A 15,504-nucleotide genomic window follows, 5' to 3' on the forward strand; every position below is an offset into this window, starting at 1 on the left:
ATGTTGTTTTTAGCAGTTACAGTACTTCTCACAGATTGGTTAATTAAGAACAAGATGTTGTGTCTGTGAAAACAGTGCTCTTGTCTGAAGACTGAATTTATTTTCAGATGGTGGTATTTCAGGAAATGTCAACCTTTACTGAAGTTTATTTAGATTAGAATAGCGTTTTATTTCTTTTAGACCCTTCAAGAAGGACCACGTCATCTTAGATGTACCTATAGTGAGGGTTTATTTCATGTTTCCTGTTCTGCAGAACCATGTTGCTCTCATTCACCACACAGGTCTCTACAGTACATCATTGCCTTTGTTATTACGATCATTTGGAACTTTGAAACTCACAATAAAATGATCTTATTTGCATTTTTCTATATTTTAAGTGAGTACAAGATAGTTCTCTTTCATTGTATGGAAACTATTCTAAAGAAGCATTTGCTGTTGTAATTAGATTGTTTAAGGCTAATTGTTGTTATACTTTTAGGTGTATTTTGGCATTTTTCCTGAAATTTAATATATATGCCATATTTTTAAATTACAGATGCCTTTGAAGTGAGACCAGGATTTGCAGGTATGCTATTTGTTTGTTATTATAAATTACCATACAGTACATATAAAAATATATATATTTATTCTTTAAATGTTATATATTCTATTAAATTAACAAACAATTATTTTGGATTTTACTGACAGACCTGTCTGAAACACCTGAAGTTGAAGTGCACTTGAAACATTATTACATAGGTGATGATATAAGCATACGTTGTGGAGCCAAGAGAGGAATCCGCTGCCATTTCTACATGAATAGGAGTGAGGTCCCTTTCAGATCAGTGCCATACAGACAAGAGTATGGGCAGTGTCACCTCTCTCTATCTGTTGAGGAGCTGGTGGGGGACAGAGACTTTGGGAATAGCATTGAGGTGTCTCTGAGCTGTGCTGTGGAACTCCAAATGGATGGACAGCTGAATATTTCACAGCACAGTAAAGCTGAAAAAGTGACAGTAATTGGTGAGTTTGCATTTGTCTGTTTCTAGGGATATCCCTGTGCTTCTCAATAATTTTGCTACCTGTCAAGATACATCACTTAAGGTAACTTGGACTTCTTTATTCCACAGATAAGTTAGATAAATATGGAAGACCTCATATTCAAGTGGAGCACAAAGTGATAAAGGACGAACGTTCTGTTCAAGTACTCTGTCACTCTGAGGCTGGAATACGCTGTTTCTTCTACAGTGGGCATGCTAAACAACCTTTTTCATCAATTTCGTACAGTAAGGAATTAAAAGCCTGTCACCTCACTGTGCCACAGAAGACTTTGCTGACAAGGACAGAGGACAGGATGAGTCCTGAAATCCTGCTGAGTTGCACTGTTGAAGTGAACTTAGAGGGAAGAGCAGTGACCTCACGACACAGCAAGAGTGTGAAAGTGAACATAAACAGGAAAAGTGCAGGTCTGTTATAGAAATGTAACTTAATTTTTGTACCCTTGTTTTTTGAAGTTAGTATTTATAATGTGAATTTAGATCTCCAAAGTAAAGGCTTGTGGACTACATGTTTGCTTTTTTAGATCATTTTGCATGTAATCCTCTTTTCTGCAGGTTGGAATGTGACTGAAGTGCCATTGTCAGAAAATAGTGAGTATGATGTTCTCCCATGAACAAAAGTCCAATTATTTTTCCTTCATTTATAAATTATACTAGTTTCATATACTGTACAGTACGTTCAGTTCTGTGCTTCTTCATTCAAAATGAAAAGGCTGTACTTCAGCTTCAGTGCTGATGCTTAAGAGGAAAAAAAGCAGTGACAAAGATGTAGTAGAGCATGTTGGAAATTATTGATTTAATAAATTCTATTTTTATAATTATTTTTTGGCTTTGGGCAAGACTGAAGTCACCAAAGAACTAGTGATTGACAGAAATAGTTCACGCATTTGTCTTCTTCAATGAACTGAATCGTGCATCTATTCTTTCTAACACTTGAAATAAACCAGGATAATGAGGATAATGTTTTGAAACAATTTTTCTCTGAATTGTTTTTATCTTTATATTTCATTATTATCGAAAACATTACATCCTTATATTACAGCAATTAAAATGACCAGTTCATTTACACCTGGATCAGGTGAGTGTATTACTTACTGTAGGAATATCAGGTTAATAAAAACTGTTACACTGATAAAGCTTTGATGTTAAAGCTTCATTTCAATTAGGGAAAACTATCTAAAAGTTATATTAAACACTTAAAATTTTACTTCTTTTCTGAAGCAATAGACCTTTTGCAGTACTATACGTAACCAACCAACCAAAAAAAAAACAATCAGGAGAAAAACAACAAATACACATAATATTTTGATAAATATTATTAGCAAAAATTACTACGTGATTAGTGTTGCCTACTAATGAAAATATGTAGAAATAGAGCATTGCTTAATTTATAAAGTAATATACATTTATAAAAGAAACACTGAATAAAAGGGCTAACAAAGCTTTATAGATCATTAAGCCTTATTTATAAATGAAAATATGCAGGACATTTTTTTTTTCAGAAATCTTTACACTATGATTGGAGACTTATTGATGTGTCTGTTACATGCCTTTCCGTCCCAAGTAATGTTGTGGGGGTGCAAATCTGACAATAACGCAGACTTATGAATTGTTGTTTTTACTATTGAATTTGTTTCTGGTTTTCTTCTGCTGGTTTTTCTTTGTCTTTCCAGGATACTCAAGTGTAAAAGTGATGGGGTCAGCTGTCGGAGGCCTTACCTGTTTCACAATAACAGTGGTTCTGGCTGTTATCTACTTGAAATGCAGTATGTCATCTGCCCTTGGTTCCTGTTATTTCAGTTCTTTCAAAAATACTAATAACAACTTTTTGTAAAAAAATATATTTTTTTACTCTATATTGAACTCTAGGAAGGTGATACAGTTCATTTCCTTGAGGATGATGTTACAGTATATCAGAGTAGTGCATTGAAATGATAAAAGAATGATATTCTAAATATAGGCACAGTACAAAAAGACACATTACTAACCCATATTTATAAGAAATTATAACATATTTTTGGCTAAAGCAATCTGGATCATCCTTCAGGGTTAAATAATAACAAGAGAATTTGCTTTGTTTTTCAGAACGGAACAAACTCAAAAGGGAAAGGTGAGTCAATTTTTAAACATTTATAATAATTATAATAATAAATATAGCAATAAACATATAGCACCTTTAAAGGTGGCATGTTAAAGCACTTAGACATCTCTCTTTCTGTAGGAAACAGTTCCACCGGTCCAGTATTTGTAAAGGTGGTCCTTGTAAGTATGAACACCTCGATCGACTACAAATAAGATAAACTGAAACCAAAACATCTTTTTCAAATAATAGTGGAATGGAAATAGCAACATATTGTCATTTTTTTTCTTCCCAACAGATCTCATTCAGGACTCCGCAAATCGCAGAACGGTAAATTTTAGATGTACTTATAATTTGCAAAAAAACGATAAATAATAAGTAGGTTTTGATTTTTTTAAAGTGCCATTTAATATTGCAATGTTTTGTGGGTATTATAAGACCCTCCCCGAAAAGCACCAGTTTTATCTTGCCTTCATGATTTACAGTAGTCAAAGTGCAATGCTTTCTATTAGGAACAGATCAGAAGGTGCTCAGTATAACAATTCTCTTGTCTCTTTAGAATGTACAAAGCCGCATAGCCTACCAGAACTATGAGAATGTCCAGGGGACTCCATCCCCCCAAAACTGTGTCCAGTTTACCTGTAAGTATCCTGAAGTCAATACATATGAAAAGGCAGCAATCTGGGAATAATGTCAGAGTTGATACACTCCTCTCCATACTCTCTATATAACTTTTTCTAATTCATTAAAAGAGGATCCCCAATTATTCATGTTTAATGGTTCAATAGAACTGTTTCCATCAGTTCATCACTGTCTACTGTACTTCCATTTGGACAGTATTTATTTTCAAGGGACTCAGGATTGAACGAAAAGAGAAGACTGTTTTAAAAACTAGTGAAAATGACATGACAAATTCAAATCACAATGGTTTGATCATGGAGCCTACCTCTGGTGTTTGGAGAAATTAAGTGATTAAATAAAGCAGCCCTATTTTTCTTCATTTCTGTTCTACAATAATTACAATAAATTAATTTTCACATGAATGGACAACCTTTACGTGCGGTGTCTTCTGACAGTGAAGTTTATAATGGAATATTCTATAACAATCACTCTCATTCCTTGTGAAAAAAATTACATTGACTGATAAGTGCAAATCCTAATAATTTATCTCTGATCAGTTAAATTTCTAGTGTTGAATCTCTTTATTTTGAAGGACCAAAGGCATTGGAACAATTCACTGATTAGTGTCTCTTTTGAGTCAGTTGATTGCTTTTGGGTAATGAAGAATTCATAAAAGATCTGTGAACATCTTATCTGCCTGTCTTGCTATAACTTCAGTGTTTGGAGCCCAGAGTAAACAGTTGAAATGAAATTTGCTGTTGAAAGCAGACACTTTCAAAGCTAGAAGATAAACTCAATGCAAAATTGGGCATATCAAAGTGAAAAATTCAGAATATACAAAAGAAGAAAGAATGGCTACAATTACCATTCAGTCAAGACCTATTCGGACAAGAAAAATACTGTATATGTCAGAAAAAACATCAGAGCTGTTAAGGAAAACCCTAAAACAACTTTCAGTGAAACAACCTAGACAGAAAGAGCTGATGTATACCTCTCACAAGTTCAAAGAACAGAAAAGACAGATTAGCCTGCAAACATAAAGGTGAGCCAAAAGAGTTTGGCAAACAAAATTTTAGAGAAACGTGATGCCAAGATAAACCTATGCCAAAGCAAAGTCAAGTTGTGAAGAAAGAAAGGACCTACAGATCACCACCTAAGAGCACCACCTAATCAGTGAAGCATAGCAAAGGTAATGTTACTGCCTGAACATATGTGCCCTCCTATGGAGCAGGTTCATACATCTGTATTGATGATATATCTAATGATGGCAAAAAGAGAACAACTTCTGAAGTTTACAGACGTATTTTGTTTGCTTATGCAGAAGAAAATGCGTCCATACTTTTTGGGCACCACTTCAACTTGCAGAATGACAAAACCCCCGAACTTATGGACAATGTAACCAAGAGCTTCTTCTGGTGAAAGAACTGGAAAATCCTGATTGACTGGTCAAGTCAGCCTCCAGATTTAAATTCAATTGAGTATGCATTTTACATGATGAAGAACAATTTGAAGACAGGGCATCTCAAATTCTTATACAGTACAGTACAGTTTGGTGAAAACGCAGTTCATGTAGATATTATCTTAAAGGGTCATACAGCTACTTTTACTACATACTGACTTTTACACTGTAAACAAATTTCCTTTACCTTAAGTGACTTAAGTGAATGTGCCCCAACACGCATGGTTACTTGAAATCAGTTGATAGAACAAGAAATCTGTTTTTATTGTAATATTGTCAAATATATGTTTGGAATTTCACCAAACATAAAGGATATATTATATTGTAGTTACCTTTTCTATTAATCTCTTGATAAAAAATAGCTCCTGACTGTAAAGCAAAAAAAGGTTTTGAGTTTGCTCTGCTAATGCTTTCTTAGGGTACTGTACAATTTTAAAACAATTTGTTTTTCTTTTTAACAGATGCAAATGTCAATCAAGATTACCAGAGGCATACAAAGGTAATTTGTAAATCAAATTATTCATTAAATAAAAAAAAACTGTCAACAATGGCGGCCATCAATTTGATTCTAAAAATTATTTCTTGGTCTGTGTAGTGTTTTATTTTTGGAATAAAAACATAGATTTTGAAACAATAGTCCATTGTGACAAAATAACAGTGGCACGGTTTGTTTTTTCTTTATGATGTTCATAATGTATATTATCAATACTTAAGTTCATGTTTTTCCTTCAGTTGAGGCAATGTTAGTGTATTATTTACCATAATTATGGATTTACATTGATGTTGTAGTGACAGCCAGCACAGCTATCCTAGGCCAATTTCTTCAGCCCTCCAGGAAACACATATCAGAAAGGGTAGTGAACTATTAGACTTGGAACAAGAGGAGAAATATTTAACATTTCTGGGAAAAAGCTTTTTAAGAGTTTTGAAATTTGGTGGTATTGATTCTACTATCATCTCTGTAGGATCAACAAAATTACAAAAATGTGCAGGCAACTTCATCACTGAAACGGCCTTTCCATCTTGCCAAGGACTGTAAGTAGGCTGATGTTAAAAGACAAAGAGTGACAGCAGTCCAGGGATAATTTCAGAAAGGAATGGTGGACAGAAGGGCACAGATTGTTCAGTCCATATCCTCTTTCCAATGTTTTCTAATCCAACAACAGTCTTCATTTTTTATGATGGAACTATTAACTCTTTAAACTGTAACTAAAGCAATTTAGACTATTGGTATTGACTACTTGGATGACACTATATCTGATAAATTGTATTTTTTCTAGCTTTCAGTTTTAATACATATAATCCCATAGCAAAGACACCTGTATATGTTAATTAATGTTTTAAATTAATGTTTTTGTTTCATATTTGTTTTTTATTGTTTTAGTCTCTTACACAGATGTTAATGTTGGCCAAGACTGCAAAAGGCCTGAAATGGTAATTTGTAAATAATATTATTCATTAACTAAGCAAAAAAAAAACATCTGGCAACCTTGGCAACCATCAATTTGATGCTAAAAATGACTTCTTGGTTTATGCAGAGTTTTATTTTTGGAATAAAAACATACATTTTGAAACAAAAGTGGAATGTGACAAAATAACAGTGGCATTGTTTTTTCGTTGCATTGCTTATAATGCATATTATATATAATTATCAATTCTTATGTTAATATTTTTCCTTCAGATGATGCAATGTTACCATAATTATGAATTAACATTGATGTTATAGTACCAGCCAGCACAGCTATCCTAGGCTAATTGGAGCAAGAGGAGTAATTTTTAACGTTTTGGGGAAAAAGGTATTTTTGAAATTTGATAGTATTGATTCTGCTATCATCTCTGTAGGATCCACACAATTATGAAAATGAGCAGGCGGCTTCATCTCTAAAACAGCCCTTCCAGCTTGCCAAGGACTGTAAGTAGGCTCATGTTTGAAGACAATGAGTGACAGCAGTCCAGGGATAATTTCAGAGCGGAATGGTGGATAGAAGAGCACAGATTGTTCAGTCCATACCCTCCCTCTTTCCAATGTTTTCTAATCCAACAAACACTCTTCATTATTTTTGATGGAGCTCTTAACTCTTTATATTCTAACTGGAGGAATATAAACTAAAAGAACAACTATGATTGTCAAAATCCTAGTGGAGTTGATTACTTGAATGACACTTTATATTTTTATAGATTGTATTTTTTTCTACCTTTCAGTTTTAAACAATATAATCCCACAAAGAATCCAATTGTATATTTAATGGTTTTGTTTTATATTTGTATTTAATGTTTTTATTCTCTTACACAGATGTAAATGTCAGTCAAGACTGCAAAAGGCCTGAAATGGTAATTAGAAAATTAAATTATTGAATTATGTTGAAGAATACCAATGGGCATTACATAAAATACATAATAAACATTAGGTGCTAGAAAGGATCAAATTATATTTGTCGTGTGTTGTTGTGTGTTGTATAGTATTAAGTTAATATACGGTAGGATTTCATGACAAACTAAACAGCAATGGTATTATGTTTCATCTATATTTCCTACTAAGCAAAAATGTAAGCATTTGAAAGTCAGTGCTGTTTTTCCATTCATCTCTGCAGGACAGCTCATCTGATGATGATGATTACGAAAATGTGCCAGAGTCCAAAAAGGACTATGTAAATGTTCTCGAGGAATAGCAAAGGATAAAAAACGTGGATGGGCAGCAATCTTGATGTTCAGAATGTGGCAAAAATGAAGGTCATAACAGAGGAAGGGATGGTTTTGATGTTTACAGTATGTAGTTTCAAATTCTTCTGTAGACTTTCAGGTTAAAAAAAATATGCTTTTAAATTGCTTTAACTTAGGGACAGTACCTTAATATCTAAAATCTCTCATCTCTTAATTTAAAGAGAAGGTTGTTTTACATGGATCTTTATATTAGATAGATAGATGATAGATAGATACTTTATTGATCCCGTGAGGGAAATTGCAGTGTAACAGCAGCTTAGCATAGTCAACACAGCACAGTGTAACAAAATGATACAATGATACAATAATACAACAATACAATACAATGCATACAATACAATCAGAACAGTCAGTGACAAGTGCACTAAGAAGAGTTGCTCACAGTACAGAACATACAAAGAACAAACCAGAACAGTACACAAAAAGTTGTATTGCACATTATAAATATATTGCACAATACTGCACAAATATATTAGACACTTAACAGAAAATCCTTACAGGTATAGATCATAACAGCCATCAATAGGCACTAAGAGGAGCATTTCTCACATTAAATTTGCTAAGTATTCCAATGTGCAGTTTTTTCTTGAAATAAAATAACCCATTCATAACCAGGTGCAGCTGTATTCTGTTAATGAAAACCAAGAAATTATTCTCAGTGATGTTTTTTTTTCTCCCACAATCAACACTCAATTTCTACTGATGGCAGTTATAATCTAAGCATTATTATAATGATTTCAAAGTGAAGCAAGAAAGGGACTCAGACTTCTTGGAAACATTTGTGTGGGTATACTGAACACAGTCTGTGTCATGTTTTGTGTTAGGGGACAGGTAAAGGTTTATTCCATGCTGAAAAGAGAAGAAAAGAAACAGCGTTTCGGCCATGGAACCTTCTTGTGTTGTTTTGTGTTATGCAAGGTACATTGTTGACCACTTACTGTATGTTTTTACTCCTTCTAAAGATGTTTTCATCTTTTTTAACCTCTAGCAAACTGCCTAAACTTTAAACAAATGGCCACTGCCCAGAAGAGACCTGCCTCTGACTTTTAAGTAAGACAAGTGAACTACTGTATACTGAAGCTGTGTTTTTCCTTTGTTAAAATATTTTTTTTTAATCAGACCTGCCCCTAGGCTTCAATATGTTCAAGCACTGTATTGTAAGACATACACAGGAGAAGAGTTCAAATTGTTAGTGTTCAACATTGGTAGCTGGAGCAAATTGTTTGAAAAGGTCTCTGCAGGGTTAGAGATAAAAGGGCCTTCCACCACAGATTTTGGAAGGTGGAAGTTGAAATAGAGCAAGTCTTATGACATGTGAAAGGAGGGCAAGAGGGTTATTCTTCTTTATGTAGTATTAGCAACATTGTTAACTTCTAACTGAACTTTTCTGTTGTAATTGTATTGTTGACAGAACCTGTCACGCAGTTAATAAAGTGTTTCAATACTGTATTTGTCTGCTTTTGATGGATAATAAATTATTTTAGAGATGTTAAAGTGAAGAATACTACCATCTTCATTGCCTTTTCAAGCAATAGCATATGTGCTTTTGGCTACGTCTATAATGAATACAAATACTACCCCAGTTTTCCTCATGATAAACTGTATACTCAACTGACATATTTAAATTTACTATCATGTATTTAATTGCACAGCTGGATGATTGTGTGTCGGTCATGTGCTAGTTTCTTTAATTCAATGCTACTACCAGGATTATATTGTCCCCATCCAGTTTCACATGCTTTGAATCCAAACATAAGTCGATTAATCATAATAGTGTTGTGGGAAATATTTCAACAGAGGAGCAAGACGCTGTGCAGACTCAGCCTTCATTTAGCGCAATACACACAGAGACTGAGCAATAATAATAATTCTCATTATACACTAGTCTCATGTAGTACATGACAGTTTGGTTTGTTTCATGCTCAGATGGCTTATGTGCTGTTTTTTTAAAAGGATATTCTTAATCATTCTTTCTCTTCATTATAATGAGGCCAATTTCTATTGTTTACACAAAGTCAGTTATTATTTTACTTTAACAGATCTCAAAACAGTCTGCTAACCAGTACATACTGTATATGTTAACATAATCCAGTAATTATCCCATGCATATTAAGTACTAACACTTTGACCTTGAATATGTCCCTTGTGTGCTTATCTGAGATGAATTGTAGTGAGTGGGCCAGGAGGTGAGGTGGTGCGGGTGCTAACCACAGCCTAAATGTTGCTATTCTGACGTTTCCTCTTGCATTTCAGAGATGCTGTGCTCATCATATTTCTAACTGTATGCACTGCAGTTTCTATTTTAAAATACACGCCCTTTCTCCCCAGATGGGTTATTGTGGTATGATGGGATAATTGTACATCATCTTTTCAATTGGTACAGAGCTTTGTCACCCCACATGTATATAACTTTATATGTGAAATTAGAAAGTTGCAAAAGATGTCTTTAGTCATTTTCACATTTATAACCAGATTGCATGTGATTCATTATGATTTGATCCTTATTTATTTTAATATAAACGGTTAACAATGAAATAAAAATTAAAATGCATTATATCTACAGTATGAAGGGTGGCACAGAGCCACAATGGTTAGCATTGCTGCCTGTCAGAGACGTGGCCCTACAGTATATTAAATTCCACACATGGGGCGCTATCTGCATGCAGTTTGTCTGTTCCCTCCATGTGCTCTGGTTTTCTCCCACAGTCCAAAGACATACAGTACTGGTAGGTTAATTGGTTAATTCGAAAACTGGACCTGGTGTGAGTGTATGTTTGTGTCTGTGTGTGCCCTGCGATGGTGTGCCATATCCCACTTTCTGCCTGTTGCTTGCTGGGATAGGCTCCAGCTCCCCTGAAATCTATACATATCTTGATACATACTGTACATTGTATTTGCACACAAATATTATTTTTATTCTGCTTTTTTAGATTATAAGAAATAATTATGTATTCATCCAAGTAAACAGGGTTAATGTTTCAGGTATCCTTTCAAAAAAGTGTAAAATGCATTCAATCATTAATTGTATTTATTTTACTTTGCTAAAGAATGCTGTAGAAAAAAAATCTAAAGAAGTTCAATATATGGGAGGCATAAACATAGGCACAACACACATTACTGAACTATAATACAGGTGCACTTTTACTATAATTTGTAGTAGGACTGTAGAAACATGTCAATATGAGCATGATGCATGTGTACATAATCTCTACTTCTAAACTCCATTGTACAATGCGGATAAAAACAAAACTAGTTTAAATGGCATGCAGATAGTTTTAGTGATCTTGCATGGGTGAGAATTTCACCTTCAGTTTTTATCTGAGTGCTCCCCACAAACTGAAAAAAAACCTTCTTCATAGATAAATATTCCTTCTTATCATAGCCCAAATGCTAATGTTTATGTGTGGTTTTACAAAATATATTTCTTAACTTCAGCTGTTTTCACATCTCTTGTCCTGACTTGATACCTTAAAAATTTGTACCCTCATCTTTCTCACATGAGAAAAGATACAAACATGGAGAATGGATACGTTTTATTTCATTGGTGTATTCAGTCTCTTTTACACCATATTTTGAGCAGCCATACCTATATACCTATAAGGGGCGAGGTGGTGGCTCTGCTGCTAATGATCTGCACCTGTGACTGGAAGGTTGCCAGTTCATATTCTGTGGCTGGCAGAGGAATCTTGCTCTGTTGGGCCCCTGAGCAAGGCTCTTAACCCCAACTACTCCAGTTGTGCTGTATACAGTAAATGGCTGACCCTGTGCTCTGACCCCAGGCTTCTCTCTGTCTGTGTGTCTCATGGAGAGGAAGTTGGGGTATGTGAAAAGACAATTTCCTAATACAAGAAATTGTATATGGCCAATAAAGTGATCTTATCTTGTTCCTTATTGTAAAAACTTTGACTAAGAAAACCGAATTAACTAAATCCAGTCCTTAAAAAATAATGAGGTTGTGCCAAACACCACTCTTCTTTATACATTTCTTATTTTTAATTGAGTGTGACATACAATACTGTATATCCTTTAATTAAAAAGCTTAGTATTGTTATATCTACAAACCACTGACTACTTGCTTGTGTCTGTGGTTTTCAGTCACATACGGTATGTGGTATTGTGATCACATAAGACTCATTGTTAAAGTTCAAAAGCTTCGTACTGTGCAAATATGAAGTCTAAAATATGTTGTTATTTACAGATGCAGCCATTCAAAATGGGTGAGGTATTTCGCGGCATACGGCGACACTCCCACCGGGGTATCACGCAGTTCACGTGTGTCACGTGACTAACTATCCGGCGTCGCCTTGTAAAACCGCAAGGGGGAGCTTAACCTCTCATGTACAGCATTTGAGCCTTTAATTTTGAACTGTGTATTACAGCATGTTAATCATCAGTCATTAAAATGTTGGTATATTTTATGAAAGCAAGATTGCTCAGTTGGACAAAAGTACACAACCTACCTTTATCAGAAATATTTATCCATCAAAGCCTTTACTGAAGATATTACTAATAGTATTAATAATGGATGACTTTGGACAAGCTGTATACTCAAAGTATAATTTCTTTAGCACATTTGTACAAGCACTTGGAATCTGTCCAAGCCATACTTTGTCAGGCATTTTGTTTTACTTCAACGGGCATAAAAACTTCCTTGCTTTTAACAGGGCGTTTCATAATTTCTAACTACGAAAATGATTTAAAATGCGACACCTATCATTCAACTAGAGCTTAAAATATCACAAGGATCCTCAAGAGCACAGCAAAGAGTGTATTAAAAGACACTTGTATTTATCAACGCTTTCTTTTCCGTATACCAGATTTTATGGAACCACTTCAGAGGGGTGTTCCAGGAATCGGCACTTTAAAGAAAAAAATACACACCAGTATTCCATTTCTCCCTAAACATTGTAAGCTTCGAAGTCTTTAACTAACGTGATACCGGAGTCCACAAGCATACTTTTAGAATTTGATTAAAAGGGAATATAATATGGAATCGCGTATCTCAAGAAATTAATATGATATAATTATATTCATGTTGCAAAAGAACTGCAACGGACATAAAAACTCCCTTGCTTTTAACAGTGCGTTCCATAATTTCTAACTACGAAAATGCCAGGTGAAAGGATTTGTAAACATATTTTGTTAAAGCAAGTCAGTTTTTTCCGCAACACATAAAATACATTTTTCCAAGAAAGTTTAGCCTTTGTCACTAATGAAACCACTAAATAAAGACATAAATATAGAAATCTTAAGATTTGTTTTATTTAATGTTGGTAGCAGGATGAACTGTCAGAGTGTATATTTTGTCGCAGAGTTGCTGCAAGATGTTAACAGTGAAAAAGGTATTTAGAAATGAGTTATTTCAAGATGAAAAAGAAAACATACACGAAACATGGTTTCATTATGACCAGAATCAGTCTTGAGATATTTTTAACTTGATTTACAGTATTTGAGAGGTATGTCTTAACACCGATACTACAGTGCTTAAGTACTGCTCACGTATATGTTTCTAGGTTTATATTATGCATTTCATACGGTCAAATTACTTTTGAGCAACTAATAAGAAGCGTGAAACGGTATGCGTTTTAGTTTCGTTTTGTGCTGGGACCCGTGGATTGATTAGAGATATCAAGTAGATACAAGTCATTTTTTAAATGTTGTAGTTCGTCTTGAAAAAATGTTACGAGTACATAATCTATCAACAATTACACAGGTTCTGTTTCCATATTGCGGATTTTGGTTACGTAATATTATTTTCTAGATTTCACGTTGTGAATATATGATTTGGGCAAACAGAGCCGCAAAGAAGTACATTATTGGTTGTTGTTTTTTTTTTTTGCAGTTTTATCTAGAACAAGCGATGCTTAAACCTTTGTCTGATTCTTGTGAAACTATCCACACGACAGTTACAGTACCTAGGAGTTGACTTCAGTGATGTCACGGATGGGATGTTTCTAAAAATCCATCCTCTGTAAAACGTCTTCTCTAGTTGTCCTGCATATGTATTCGCTAATGAAGCTGTGTGTTCTGAGCCTGGATCTCTACATTTCTGTATGAACCAGCTTAGAGGGCTAAAGACAGCTTGTGTTTAAATTGAGTGTAAGGCAATTTATGCTACTAAAGTCATGGTCAGCATTTATTTTTGTACTGTGCTGTAAACTTGTTCTGTGCCAAGTCACATTATTTTATAGTGTTTTTATAGCGATATCAAATCCGGTGGCGCTGTGTGTTAGTTTACTGACTCCCATGTCACATGATCTGTGATTGAAACCTGTAAAACCGGTTTAATTCATCACAGCCAGCACTCTTCAGGTGTGAGGGTCTTCTGGTCAGAATGAAACGCTAAAATGTTTGTGTATATTCTAATGGTAGTGGGGGCAGGGTGTGTGGGAACAGGTTTGGTTGAAATTGCATTGGAGATCTATGTTCTTCACACCTGAAACATTTTCTCTGAAAGCATTTTCTTCGCAGTTTAACCGATCTTGTTACAGCATGTTACAGTTTACTATTATTAACCATATTAATTTTAAGTGCTTAATGTAAAATCTTGTAAAAATATATTTTCATTGTTCAAATATACATTAAGTCTGACTATCATATAATAAGTTAAATACAAAACTAAAGAAAAAATAGGGTTAAATATAATTCAAAATATTTTGCTAACAATGTTAACTGTTTATGAATAATAAAATGTATTAACTAAGGAGTAGGATGGCACAGTTGTTAGTATGTTTTTTGTTTTGTTTCTTTTTCATAAATACAACAGTAGTACCTGATGTCTCAGTGGCTTTCAAAATTAAATTATGCATGCAAACCTGTGAACTAGAAAGATTACTAAGATATCAATCCATTATATTCCATAATATCCATGAAATATATGGCGCTGAAATATGTGTGACGCAGTGGTGGCCTGACACGGTGAGGTGCCCTGGCAGCTGCATGATGCAGTGGTGGCCTGGCACGGTGAGGTGCGCTTGCAGCTATGTGATGCAGTGGTGGCCTGGCACGGTGAGGTGCGCTGGCAGCTGTGTGATGCAGTGGTGGTCGGGTATGTAGAGGTGCACTGGCAGCTGTGTGTTGTGACGCAGTGGTGGCCTGGCACGGTGAAGTGCGCTGGCAGCTGTGTGGTGTGACGCAGTGGTGGCCTGGTACGGTGAGGTGCGCTGGCAGCTGTGTGGTGTGACGCTGTGGTGGCCTGGCACGGTGAAGTGCGCTGGCAGCTGTGTGGTGTGACGCAGTGGTGGCCTGGTACGGTGAGGTGCGCTGGCAGCTGTGTTATGCAGTGGTGGTCGGGTATGTAGAGGTGCACTGGCAGCTGTGTGTTGTGACGCAGTGGTGGCCTGGCACGGTGAGGTGCGCTGGCAGCTGTGTGATGCAGTAGTGGCCTGGCACGGTGAGGTGCGCTGACAGCTGTGTGGTGTGACGCAGTGGTGGCCTGGCACGGTGAAGTGCGCTGGCAGCTGTGTGGTGTGACGCAGTGGTGGCCTGGTACGGTGAGGTGCGCTGGCATCTGTGTGGTTTGACGCAGCTGGTGGCATGGCACGGTGAGGTGCGCTGGCATCTGTGTGATGCAGTGGTGGCCTGGC

At 35.5% G+C, this 15,504-nt stretch overlaps 1 protein-coding gene across 4 annotated transcripts; it reads left to right on the forward strand.

Moving 5' to 3' along the window:
- Nucleotides 1–250: 250 nt before the first annotated feature.
- LOC148674513 (uncharacterized) lies at nt 251–9,365 on the forward strand. Of its 4 annotated transcripts, XR_015935322.1 has the most exons (18): nt 251–376; nt 536–565; nt 688–1,002; nt 1,110–1,445; nt 1,593–1,628; nt 2,080–2,115; nt 2,711–2,803; nt 3,123–3,147; nt 3,259–3,299; nt 3,416–3,447; nt 3,677–3,758; nt 5,659–5,696; nt 6,163–6,232; nt 6,582–6,631; nt 7,040–7,109; nt 7,491–7,528; nt 7,789–7,963; nt 8,743–9,365. XR_015935322.1 is itself a non-coding variant. In XM_088624639.1 (17 exons), the coding sequence occupies exons 1-17, from the start codon at nt 346–348 to the stop codon at nt 7,864–7,866; spliced, it is 1,401 nt and encodes a 466-aa protein (XP_088480765.1). In that variant the 5' UTR covers nt 251–345; the 3' UTR covers nt 7,867–9,365. The 4 variants fall into 4 exon arrangements, 2 of the variants coding, with proteins under 2 accessions (XP_088480765.1, XP_088480766.1); XM_088624639.1 differs by having other exon boundaries at nt 7,789–9,365; XR_015935323.1 differs by lacking the exon at nt 6,163–6,232 and having other exon boundaries at nt 7,789–9,365.
- Nucleotides 9,366–15,504: the final 6,139 nt, after the last annotated feature.

The sequence above is a fragment of the Lepisosteus platostomus genome, chromosome 3 (genome assembly GCF_059453375.1).
Source record: "Lepisosteus platostomus isolate fLepPlt1 chromosome 3, fLepPlt1.hap1, whole genome shotgun sequence".
Taxonomy (NCBI): domain Eukaryota; kingdom Metazoa; phylum Chordata; class Actinopteri; order Semionotiformes; family Lepisosteidae; genus Lepisosteus; species Lepisosteus platostomus.

Coding starts and splice junctions, on each gene's coding strand:
- LOC148674513 (XM_088624639.1), top strand. CDS start 346: ATGATCTTATTTGCATTTTTCTATATTTTAA. Junction 566..687: donor AGTGAGACCAGGATTTGCAG/GTATGCTATTTG, acceptor TTTTACTGACAG/ACCTGTCTGAAACACCTGAA. Junction 2,804..3,122: donor TGTTATCTACTTGAAATGCA/GTATGTCATCTG, acceptor TTTGTTTTTCAG/AACGGAACAAACTCAAAAGG.